Raw genomic sequence first — 12,969 nt, forward strand, 5'->3', positions numbered from 1 at the left:
ATACATCCCATTATTCTAATCCACTTTCTTTTGTAAACAAACAAACCTTCAGTTTAACTCCTCTGCTAGAAGGCTGAATATTGTTAAAAACTATCCTATTTCTGAGAAACCAAAGCTCTTTCAAAGTGCATAGTGCAGAAGTGAACCATATTTCTTTAACAACAAGACTAGTATGCTTAGCCATTCGCAGTACATCATCAAAATTTTCAAGACTTCTAAGATGAAAGACACAAAGCCATCCCAAATCTCTCGACTGAATTCACAGCTCCAAAGAATATGATCCAAACAATCAACCCCATTCCCACACAAGTAACACTTAGAAGCTAAATGAAAACCTTTAGATTGTAACTTAGCATCAGCGGCACAAGCATTTCGAAGAATTTTCCATATATTACCTGAAATATATCGGATGGATGCACCTCTGCCATACTTTATGAGCCAAGTTAACTTTAGAAATTCCCCACATCAGCCGCTACTGTGAATTTACCGGACTGATCAAAAGCCCAAATTTGGGTATCATCCTCTTCAGAAATAGCAGGCAATTCTTCACGTGGAATAAGCCTTTGTAACTCAGGTGGAATACACCACTCTGTAACTTTTAGGTTTTATAAGAAGATTAATGCAGAACTATGAGATAGAGTGGGAATAATTATGCCACATCGTTCCCCAAATTTAAATGAGACTCCCTCAGTCCCTAAATGGATGAGCTAATTAATTTTATTTTATTTTGTCCCTAAAATAGATGACTTATGTTATCAAACAATGAGATATTTCTTAGATTACCCTTTTAGTTGATTATTATTAGTATAAGAAATATGTATAATTTGATATTCATGTTTATATTCGCTACATAAATGTTTAAAATGATTTTCAATGGTATAAAGTTTACGAATATCCGTTACATCATTTGATAGATAAATCATTTCTAAATTTTACTAGTTATTATCCGTAAAGGTATAACTGTAAAAAAAAAAAAAAAACCTGAAAATTTTCATATCTCCTCATTGTTTTAAGAATTTTGCAAACTTAAACTAGGTCATCTATTTAGGTACGAAGGAAGTACTCTTTTGACGCGTAATTTACTGTAATGCTGCTACACTTGCACCATAAAATCTAAATAATATTTTATAAATATACTTCTAATGGATTTTGAAAGTAAGATCTTTTTTCTCATTTTTTTCCTTTGTACTGATCTTTTAATTCTTTTATACTACTTCCGTCCCACTATTAGTTACCTAGTTTATAACTAAATTTAGTTATACTACCTTTTAATTTAGTTATAAAATAGGTCAACTAATAGTGGGATACTGAGGGAGTATTTTTTATCCGATGAACTCCTATGGAGAATTTATTTATAAAAGGAAGAAACAAAACAAAAATATAGGGGAGGCATAAGCCTAAACCTCCGTGAAAGAGAAAAACCCTTTACAATAAAAAACAAACTTTCCGATAACTGTTGATAAGAGTTGTGATTTTCTTTTGCATATACGATATTAACAGGGTCGTTCCTGAAAAAAAAAAATCGCCCTGAACAAAAAGAAAAAGGTTATGCCCCCTAATTCAAGCCACCCAAAGTTAATTGATCATAAAACTAAATACAATTATATCAAAACCCCCAAAATTTAAAACCCTAAATTATAATCTTTCAAAGGTTTAACAATTTCAAAAAAAAAAAGAAGAAAAACACCAAATTTAACGAACTGAACACCCTCAATAAGTCTAAGCCCTAAATAATTGTTGAATTAAGCCAACATAACTAGACCGAGCAAAAAAATAAAACCAACATCTTCTAACGAAAATATAAACCCTAAGAGCTAGCACTATGGTGCACTCTATCCCTTCTCTATCCCTCATATGTAAGGAAGGGATAGCACAAGGAAGCCGATCTCACTATGGTGCTCTCTTATCTCTTGCCTACACGAAACGGCTACTCAATAGCCGTATGAATAGTGCCAAACGGCTACTCAGTAGCCGTATTTTTTTTTTTGCAGTTTTTTTTCAATGGGAATATATTTGTATAGGTAAAAAAAATATTTTAGAGTAAAATAAAAGATATATAATAGGTAAAAAAAGAGTTTTAGTGTAAAAAAAAGTGAAAAAGGAAAGTTTTAAGGTAAAACTTTAAAAACCAGAAACAGTTACTCAGTAGCCGTGTAAAATGTTACGGCTACTGAGTAACTGTAAAGCGTAAAATACGGCAACTGAGTAGCCGTGTGATTTTCCTTCCCTACAAGCGGGATCAGATTTGATCCTCCATGTAGAGAAAAGGGATGATATCCCTACACATGTAGGAATATGGGAGACCATAGTAGATCGTTTTTTGTGATTTTGAGAGATAAAGAGGGATAGTGAAGGGATGGAGAGCACCATAGTGCTAGCTCTAACTAGTAACTTTCTCTATTTATATGTATTTTACAATTAGAAAAAGGGGAAATGAAATCATATTATTGAGATCATATGATTCTCAATCAATGATTTAAAGATCATAAAATACAAGAATACAAGAGGACAGAGATTCACCTTTCTTCTTTCACTTTAAGCTCCAAAAAAAAAAAAAAAAGGAAAAGGAAAAAAGAATTCTGTTAAAAACTCGAAAAAGTTTGACGAGTTTAACCAAGTTTTATCCTTAAGTCCCTAAATATTTATTTTAATTGAAACATCTGCCCCAAATATCTATGTAGTTTCTTCAGTAAGTCCCTAAGTATAATGAACCTTTATGAATACCCCCAATATCAAACCAGGCTTTTGTTGTCCCAAAGTGGACCTTTCCCTGATTCCCCTATGAGGTCGGCCTTGATATTTACGTTAACTAGAGAGACCATCAAAGAAAGCAGAAGGATATAAAAATACATAATCTCTTTTCCTTTTAGAAAGCGATAGAAATTTTTAGGATGATATGCCGAAATTCTAAATCATGGAAAAAGAAGACTCCTTCAAAACCGCGTAAACACATAAAATATTTTGGGTCCGATGATACTCAGGTAGGATCCACCATTTACCATTCTATTTCTCCCGGTCCAGGCGGTTTTAGAGAAATTGTTCTCCACGATTTGTATAGAAATACTCCAATTTCTTTGAAAGTTTCCTCACTCTTAAAAAAAAAAAAGGAATCGCTCTCTCTGGTCCTCTCTTTCTCTTTCCTCTTTTTCTCATCTTCACTGACCAAATAAACTTCATCTGTCGTCATTGAATCTTGCTTGATTTGGTCCTTTATGGATCAAATTGAGTAAGATTCATCTGTAGTTATTGTAATTAGTTATGGATAGGTTCTCTTTTAGTGTGATTTTGCTCTTATCATAAATAATCGTTCGGTGGATGCACCTCTTTCTAGATCTATGATTTAGGTCTTTTAATTAGAGGTCTCTTGGAGTTTTTAATTCGATTTTTCATGATTCTGTTGTTTGGTTGTTGTTTATTATGTTTTTCCTTGGTTGTTCGATGACTTCAGCTGGTGGAGGTGATGACTGCTGGTTGTGTAGTTGTTTATTACTTCTGGTGGTGGTGATGGCTTCTGGAGTTTCTGTGTTGTTGGCCAAGGAGGTCTTTCTTTGTTTTTTGGTGTGGTTTGGTGTGTTGATCCCTATCTTTATTAAATATTTTGGGGGTTCGGATGATTCGATGGCGGGTCGAATTTCACGTTGGCGCTGTAATTGATCTGCTATTTGATCATCTTCTTGCTTGTATGGGGCTCTGTTTTTGGTGTATTGAAATTGTTGGTGGTGTTTGTCTTTGATTGTTGCTGTTTTGGAAGTGATCTGGTTCACTGGTTGCTATGATGGTCCTCTGTTCTACCGGCGGGGAAGATGGTAGCTAGGGTTTTTTCCCGGATCGGGTCGGGCTATGTCTGACCGGTTCTTCAACTGATCCACGGTTGCTTCTATGGTTTAGGCTTCTATTGTCTGGCCTTCTCATCAGTGGCGATCTTTTTAGGTTGGCGTTTTTTTTACTGTTTCTTTGTTCTTGACGGTTGGGCCTTATTAGTGATACCTTTAGAAACTGATGTTTGATGTATCGTGCGATCTTTTGTATCCGGTTTCCGTGTGGATTTCAGTTGCCCTCATTGGTATCTATTGGGGTTTTGCAATTGTTGTTCGCTAAAACTTTTACGGTATATGAGTCATTAATTAGTACGGTGTCATTTATCTGGTACGTCAGTTGTATTTGGGGTCTGTTCTTGCTCTTTAGAGCTTTTATCAATATGAATTTCCTGTTACTTTGTTCGAAAAAAAAAAGAAAAAAGATGTTTAACATGAAACTTCGCTTGCAAATGATCAACATTGTTTGCATCCCTTGGGACATACGAGACTAATCAAGGTTAACGAAAGAAGGGCCTTCTATCCAAGGCTTATATTTCGCCTCTCTCCAACTGCAATTGCTACTATTAAAGCCATAGCATATGCGGCAAAATAAACTTCTCGCTGTATGTCCATGTTAACGCTAAGCTGCTCACGTGTCTACGAATCCAAGCGAACTTGGTCTTTAGAATCCAAGGGAGGCTATTGCTCTTTAAGAATCGCAACTGCATTTAGAGTCCCATAACTCAAGCACGATATTAATTCGTACGCACATTTGTTCGTGGAATTCAAAGAGTACTGGAACTTGGCTTTAGTTGCACCTTTGATGTGTCACCCAAATGCAGTTAGATGTTAGGCCGTCCACTTTAATGCCGTTTGAAACTTCCCCCTTCTAATACTTTTGTCACGTCTTTTAGTGCGGTGCTACTGCTCTATAAATTCTGCAAACTCCCAAGCTATTCTTCACCTCGCCATCTCTCTAAACTCTAAAGCTAGCCTTGTTCTGTTTCTTCAGTAGTTAATTGTGAAGTAGAAAAAGATGAAGGTAACATACACTTCAGTTCTGGTCATGGCCATGCTTTCGCTGCTTTTGAGCAGTCAAGTACTGGTTTCGACGGCAGTAACTTGTAGCCCTGTTCAGCTAGCATCATGCGCAGGGGCCATGATGTCATCTAGTACTCCACCGTCGAGTGATTGTTGCGCTAGCTTAAGGGAGCAGAAACCATGTCTCTGTGGGTATTTGAGAGATCCTAGCCTCCGAGGATATGTTAATAGCCCCAACAGTAGGAAGGTAGCTAACACATGTAACGTACCTCTTCCTAGTTGCTGAAAAATTGGTACCGGAAAGGATACTGAAGTTGCGGAGCATGATGGCCGGAGATCCGTACCATAACATTAAAGATCTTTATATATGTATTTCGTATTTCGGGTTTCTACTATGGATGATGCCTGATAATACTATGTTGCTGTCTTTCAATATCTAATGATCTTCTGTGGATCATAATCCTATATGGGTTATTAAATAAACTTTGTCAACTTCGTTAATTACTCTCGGATTCTAAAAAAGACGGGTTGTTTTAAACATTGCGCTAAAAGCACACCATTGTTAGAGCATACTCCAGCTTACCAGTTTGAGTTGCACCTTTCATTTAACACATGATCTTCAAATTTTTAAGCCTTCAATCACTCGGCCATGCCTCCTACAAGATTCTATGATTGATTATGAGCCAAAAACCGGGTGAATAGCGAGTCAATTCATATTTTTGCAGTAGAGTTTAGGTTCACTAGTTCTGGTGTAATCTAGTACACTGTCGCGCTCAATTACATCAGAATTAATGCTACTTGCCCCAACGCTATTGAAATGCAAAAGCCATCGGCATTTCATGTCAAGTATTTATCATTTACTTATCCACCGCTAAAATTCGTGTGAAAGTGAAACATCATGGTACCGACATGGCCATAAGTTCTACACGGTCTACTACATGAAAATATGTCTCGAATAAAAAGATTTTTTTATTTCAATACCGACTTTCAATACATCGCCAAAGAAATTTATTTTTATTTTTTTTAATACGTAAAGTTTAAGTTTTAATCAAAGATTTAATGTTCCACATTAATGGGGTATGCCTGGATGCACTCCTCTAGCCAACCAGATATTGACTCAAGGTTGTCATCTCTCGACTCTTGGGGCACATTTGTTTTTTTTTCGACCAAAATCAAATTCAAATCAAACCCTTACATAAATTGCATAAGAAAAAAAAAGGACTACGACGATAGAAAACAAAGTTAGAAAGCAGCATCCTCGTCTTCAAGCAGCGCATATCGATTCTTCATCGCAACAAGCGACGGTGAAGGCGCGGAGTTGTTTCTATTGCCACGGCTTGCTTGATGTTTCTTCTTTATATCCTTGGCACATTGAGTTGTTAAACGATCTTCTTTAATCCCTCCATACGTGTTATGGTCAGCCACCGGAATTTCATCCCCGTAATATCCATAGTCATACCGTGGATAAAAAGTCTCCATAACTGCTTGCTGGAATAGTTCCTTCGAAACCCTATCCCTGAGTAAATTCTTATGATTATTCCCGAGCCTCATATTTTAGACCAAAAAGAAGAAAAGAAAAGCAGAATGTGCTTCTTTACGATAACACTAGGCCTTCTTATACGGGCTTCGAACTCACAAAATTTGGAAACTCTCATGGTGACGAAAAGTTTATGAAAACCAAGGAAACTAGAACCGACTCGGAAAAGGAAATCTTAACTTAACATGAAACGGGAAATCAAAGCTATAGGGCACATAACTCAGTGAGCCGAGGAGATTCCGACCAGATGATTCTTCAGAGTTAGATTAGATCACTAGCAAATACTGACACATAAAGACGATAAAAAGTTGTAACCTAGCTGCACTTCATTCTTATGCTTAACCAGACAATCCACATTCACAATAAATACAAGCCAGAATCAAACCCTAGTAATCAAAATATAGCAAACAGATATGAAAAACAAAAGCCCCCCTCCCTGCTCATCTTAAATCAAATTCTTTGATCTTGTTTATGGTCCTCTTGGGAAGTCATTCCCAGGCCTTCGTTCGTGTGTTTCTGCCATCCACCAGTATCAGCCTTTGTGTGAGACCAGTAATACATAATGGAGCCAACCATTGATATTAAAGTCAATGCAGCACCAGCTGCGAATACACCCTTGCGAAGACTTGCACAAGATAATAAGTTTGAAAATTCAAACCGTGTTCGGTACTTGGTGTGGTAGGCATTCCTCGCCGACCCCGCCAACAAGCATGCTTCCGCTCCCAAAAATCCTACCCTGTTTTACAATTAGAATTCTATCTTTAGCATGGCAATTGCTGTTTGTTCAATCTAATGCAATCATATTCTCTACTCATTATGACATACAGAGCAACATGGACAACTTGTACGATGACCAGGACATGGAAATGAATTAAGCAGCTACATTTAGTTTGTCATTCTCCAGCGACTCCATAATGAAGTCAGGTGGAAGACCAGGCCATACATAAGACAGGACATTACTTCTAGCATGTTTTGTCAGAGAATCTGCTACACTCTTAGCTTCTCCCTTAGCAAATTACAAGTGCAATTACACTAAAAGAATCTCTGACAAGGCAATCCTGGATGGAGATAACATAAATGGGCCAAATTGAGCCATTTCAGAAACATAACATAGACGACCGAGAATAATGCTTATAAGTTCCTGGGATAATATATGCTCAAAAGACACCAAGAATCGGAGCAGTTCTACACCTACCTACAAAGTACCCAGGATTTATTCGGCCAGTAGAACCCTTTTAAAGACTTGAGCACGGAATTTCGCTCGGTTGATTAAAATTACTGCCTATTTTACTCTCTAGTGCCATGTTCAATAGACATTTCATTGCAACAACCTCATTTGTACTTGATCACATGAGGCCATGATCTTATTTTGTCTTAGTACAAGTTAAAACACAAAATTGGTTAAAAAGATCAAAATCAACAATTTCTGGGTGAAAATGACATTTAGATTTTAATACTGTTTAAATGGACAAAAATGTAAAAATAGGCAGGATGTAAACAGTTTCATCTTACCCATTTTCATATACTTTTTCTTATTTTTAATTTATATCAGGATGCATCCAGTTTCATAAAAAAAGGAACTGTATTCTTTACGCATCTAGACTCATTCTCAAACTCTTTAAAGTTAAGGTCAAAAAGACCGGCCAGGCTTTTACATGCCACTGTCGACGTCAAGTACTCAATTATTTATTCACTTCCCACTACAACTCAAATTTACTAAACTCAATCATTAGATTCGATTACACACTCGTTGTGAGTTAATTTAGATTACTGGTTCAACTATGAGTCGACCAACTCAGCTCGGAGAGTGGAGTAGCTTCTAATAAAAAATAATTCAAGCAAAAATTAAGTGTGGGTTTAAAGTTTGATTATTACCAGGAAATGACAAAGAAGATGACGGAGAACGTCTTTGAAGCAGTACCATCCATTAATCCTCTACCAAAACAAAGGCATCTTGTAACGCCGTTAACAATCCCTTGGCTGAGAAGTAGTAAACCAAACGCCGTTAGCCCATACACTGTAGATGCATCTGTAGTGTAAACACAAAACGTTGTTTCATCATACTGATCTGGTACTACTTTCCCCTGTTAATATTCATCATCATCAGAAGAAGAAATTAGTATATAACAGAGAGATTGAAAACTAAATGAAGAAGAAGAGAGGGGGAGGATAACATACAGTGCTTCTTCTCTGTTCAGCACCAATAGCAAATACAAAAGCAATAAGATGAAGACAAGTTATGATTACTAAGATTGATATTGAAATCTTCGCCATTACCACCACCTAATCTTCTTTCTGACTAGAGAATCGGTGGGATCTAGTTTGATTTATTTGTTTGTTTTTTCTTATTATCACTTACTCAGTACCTATTTCTTTCTTTCTTTCTTTCTTTCTTTTTTTCTCTCTATGCTCTGTTTTTTCCTCTGTTTTTTCCTCTGTTTTGTTTTCTTTCTATGATGAGGTACTTGCTTGTTTCTCTACTTTACTCTTCTTTATTTACAACTTTTTTGGTGTTTGCTTTTTTCGAATGGAGTTTATTTTTGTTTAGTTAATTAAAAACATCTTTATTTTTTTCTTAATTAAAGAAATGAAATGATTATGAGTTTAAAATGTGGGTCCCAAATTAAATTCAAAACCGGTGATTTTCGATTGAATGACCAGTAGCTTAATATCAGGGCTGAAGCTGTCTATTTGTCGGTTTCCCGATTTTTCTTGTGAATTGTTCCGGCGTTCGGGGTATCGGATGTCGGTATTTTATTGGTCGTTACAGATAGAGTACGGCGCTGTATTGGTGTAATTAGAGCTGGCAAACGGGCGGGACGGGTCTGGCTTGTGACCAACCCGCGGGTTACGGGTTAATACAAGCCTGAGCTCGCGGGTTGAAATTCTTCACGGGTGGTCATTTATCCCATCCGTGCCCGTCCCGGGTAAAGCTCGCGGGTTCACGGGTGCTCACGGGTTACCTGGTTTTTGTTGAGTCAACTCGCCAGAAATCGATTTCTGGGCTATTTTCTTCCACATTCAGGGCATCTAAAGTTCCTTTCCTACAAGCTACAACCTAAGTATCTAACATTCATCCAATTCATTTGGTATATCAATTCAAAAACTCAAAATTGCAAAACTAAACAAATTAGTCTTCTTAAAGAAACACAGACACAGTCACACAGATACTATCATAGTATCATACATTCATACTAGACTTACTTTACTAGTCATTAGTAGTTTACTTTAGTACTTAAGTACTTTAGTTACAGTTACACAGTACTTCATCAGTTCATGATGATAATTGATAAATAATGAACATAAACTTCCGAGACCGAGACTGTAGATACCATTGTTTCTAATTTGTATCACCAAGTGCGACAATATCACAATATTAATAACCACTTCCTGCACAAAATATATATTGTGTGGTTAATCAAAAAAAGTGTTAACTATCAAAAAAACATCTCCAATCTCTTTTCTATGCAATATTTGGAGATACTGGTAAGTGATAAAACATTCTCATATTCCATGTTTATCTTTGAGTTGCTCCAACTATTCAATATGAATCTGTAATTTCAAGAAAAAATAAACCAAACAAAAAAAAAAGATTCAAGTCAAAAACATGGAATTTGCATAATTACCCCGCTTTATATTGAAGAAGTACGCATACTAACTAGACGCATAAGAACTTACTTCCTCCACATCCTCCACTGCCCCATCCTCCACTGCGTCAGGTTCAAATCCTAATATATCTTCTTCAACGATCACATTGTCCTCATCCATATCTTCTTTTCCTATATGGATCATAATAAAACAACCAATGTTATAGATAAGATTTAGACACTCAACTAAATAAAATATTATTGATTTACTTACCAATTCCATATTCCCAATCACGAGTTGTTATTAACGCCTCAACATTTTCAGGTAATAAGGAACTGCGAAATCGATCAATCACCCTTCCTCCAATGCTAAATGCAGACTCCGATGCGACGGTTGAAATAGGAATTGACAAAATATCCCCTGCCATTCTTGAAAGTACTGGATATTGTTGTTCATGGTTCTTCCAATAGTTAAGGATGTCTAGTGAATTTAGACAACCTCTGTACGTCTCGCCAAGATATTCATCTAACTCTGACAAGTCAGTTAATACATTACCACCACGTTCCTGTGTTGCAACATATTCCTGTTGACAAGACACTAGATATCAAGACACAGAATGACAGAATCCCAAACAATCCAACAACCAATTCTTGGGTACATTCCTCATTCTATCATAAGTAATTACAATGACAAATAAACGATATATGGCATGCTCAGAGTTTACATTGACATATTAAATCTGGGTTCAAAGTTATCATCTTGTATTAAAAAAAAAGAACATGTTTTGCAGACTTATACCAATCATGAAGAACTCAAATGAATCAAACTGAACATAAAAGTTGAAATTACCTGAAAAAAATCACTCCCTTCTTGGGCAGCAAAATTCCCACCATTTTGAACACTCAAATTTTGAGCTGCACAACTGTTGGAAGCTCTTGAACTTGACAAGGTGTAATACTCATTAAAAAGTGCTTTTATATTACTATGCACTTTATTAACTTGACATTCTAATTCTCTCTCATCAGGATACAACTTGGAGTAAGTAAATTTCACAAAATTCATTTTCGATCTAGGATCTAACACAACTGCAATAGCCAGTATAGGACTCAACTCCTTCCAGTAACTATCAAATTTTGCTTGCATCTCTTTTACCATGTTCCTAATGAATTCAATATTACTTCTGCTCTCTTTCTTTAGTAACACCTGAACTTGACAAATTCTTTCAAAATACAGATTGGAAGTAGGATACTTACTACCAGAAAAAACCTTTGTGAGTTCATGAAACACCTTGAGAAACTTTGTGACTACTTCAATTTGTTCCCATTCTTCATTAGTTGGACAGTCTTCATAGTCTGAATCCACCAACTTCAAATGAGAGAAAACTGGCTTATACAAGATACAACTGTCTAACATAAGATAAGTTGAATTCCACCTGCATAAAACAAACATTCAGTGAGTATCTAAAAAAACATTAATACAAATTATACAATTCTCCAACTTTGTAATTTATAACAGAATAGAAGTGGAATCCCACCTTGTCTTTACGTCTTGCCGAATACCCTTTTTCAGACCAGACATTCCTAAAGTTTCAACAATGTCCAAGAACTTTTTTTTTCTTACTTGGGACTTTTTAAGGGACTTCACTGACGCTCGAATCTTAAGCACGGCTGGATCAATCTTCGTAAGTCCTTCTTTTACAATAAGAGCTAAGATATGAGCACAACAACGCACATGAAAGTATTTTCCATCGTTCAACAAGATCTTCTTTGCAACAAGTCTACTCTTCATAATTCCAGCACAAGCTCCGTTATTTGCAGCATTATCCAAGGTGATGTTGGATACCTTTTCTTCAATTCCCCAATCTTCTATCATTGCAAATAACTTAGAAGAAAGGTGTTCACCTGTTTGAGGTAGTAGAAAGGGGAATAAGTTAACATGAAATTATATTTAAGATAATAAAGAAATAAAATTAAGTGCTTTACCTGTATGAGGTGGTGGAAGGGGAGAGAAATTCAGAAGCTTCTTTTGCAATACCCAATCTTTATCAAGATAGTGCGCAGTTAAGCTTATATATCCAGTAGTTGTTACAGAAGTCCACATGTCTGATGTTAGACATATCCTACCTGTAAGGGTAAGTCATACACATTAGCTAGCACATCATATTAATCAATTACTCATACATAAAAGTATAAATAAATCATTTGAAATTTTGAATCATACCTGGAGCAAGTTTCAATCTGTTGCGAATAACTTCTTTTTGTGCTTTATGTTTCTTTACCACATCGGCTTTCCCAGTATTCCTTGATATTGGTTTAAAGTCATCATTTAAATAAGAACATATATCCCTAAACTCTTTCCACTCCACCAAAGCAAATGGAACATTTCTTGCAATGAGTAAAGCTGAGAACAAATCCCGTAATTTCATTTGATCAACCTTGCGTACACGGGTAGACAGCTGGCTATTTTGTGAAGCTAATATCATCTGCCCTACGTCCATAGACTGACGTTTAATGCACTTATGCCTTTTCATGGCTGAAGTTCCACCTCTTTGGCTTTCATATTTATATCCTACATTACAAGCCTTGCACACCCCCTTCGTTGTACCATCCTTATACTTAACGAGTTTAAAAAATTCCCAAACTTCGGATCTAAGTCTATTTTTCTTTCCACGTGCAACTTGTGCAGGTGCACAACCAACAGTTGGATCCTCATTCACAGAATCTAGCATCTCAACATCATCATCATCATCTTGACCGTCACCACTCATAACATCGTTGTAATGGTCTGGTTCTGGTAACTCTTGTTCTTGTACACTTGACATCCTGAAATGGATGGAGCCACAAAGAACAAGTCAAAGAGTCATTCAGAGAATCAGAAACGTGAAAAACTGGCAATGTAAAGAAAAGAAAAGAAAAAAATCAACTGTCTATTGAAACCTAACCATATTTCAGAAATTCTAAATCTGTTGTAAGTATTTATACAATTCTTCTTCTAAGCATAATGCTC

At 36.2% G+C, this 12,969-nt stretch overlaps 2 protein-coding genes and 1 long non-coding RNA gene across 3 annotated transcripts; 1 reads left to right on the forward strand and 2 right to left on the reverse strand.

The window, feature by feature from the left end:
• The first annotated feature begins 4,738 nt into the window (after positions 1–4,738).
• LOC113282218 (non-specific lipid-transfer protein 2-like) lies at positions 4,739–5,376 on the forward strand. The gene has a single exon (XM_026531192.1). The coding sequence runs from the start codon at positions 4,834–4,836 to the stop codon at positions 5,122–5,124; it is 291 nt and encodes a 96-aa protein (XP_026386977.1). The 5' UTR covers positions 4,739–4,833; the 3' UTR covers positions 5,125–5,376.
• A 1,247-nt stretch (positions 5,377–6,623) lies between these two features.
• Positions 6,624–8,882, reverse strand: LOC113282219. Its single transcript, XM_026531193.1, has 3 exons — positions 8,554–8,882; positions 8,251–8,459; positions 6,624–7,111 (listed from the first exon to the last, which is right to left on the reverse strand). The coding sequence occupies exons 1-3, from the start codon at positions 8,647–8,649 to the stop codon at positions 6,826–6,828; spliced, it is 591 nt and encodes a 196-aa protein (XP_026386978.1). The 5' UTR covers positions 8,650–8,882; the 3' UTR covers positions 6,624–6,825.
• Positions 8,883–9,698: 816 nt separating this feature from the next.
• Positions 9,699–10,272, reverse strand: LOC113277644. Its single transcript, XR_003325029.1, has 3 exons — positions 10,237–10,272; positions 10,054–10,154; positions 9,699–9,927 (listed from the first exon to the last, which is right to left on the reverse strand). It is a non-coding gene; the product is annotated as an uncharacterized LOC113277644 (long non-coding RNA).
• Between the last annotated feature and the right edge of the window lie 2,697 nt (positions 10,273–12,969).

This window comes from Papaver somniferum, chromosome 5 (genome assembly GCF_003573695.1).
Source record: "Papaver somniferum cultivar HN1 chromosome 5, ASM357369v1, whole genome shotgun sequence".
In the NCBI taxonomy this organism is placed as follows: Eukaryota; Viridiplantae; Streptophyta; class Magnoliopsida; order Ranunculales; family Papaveraceae; genus Papaver; species Papaver somniferum.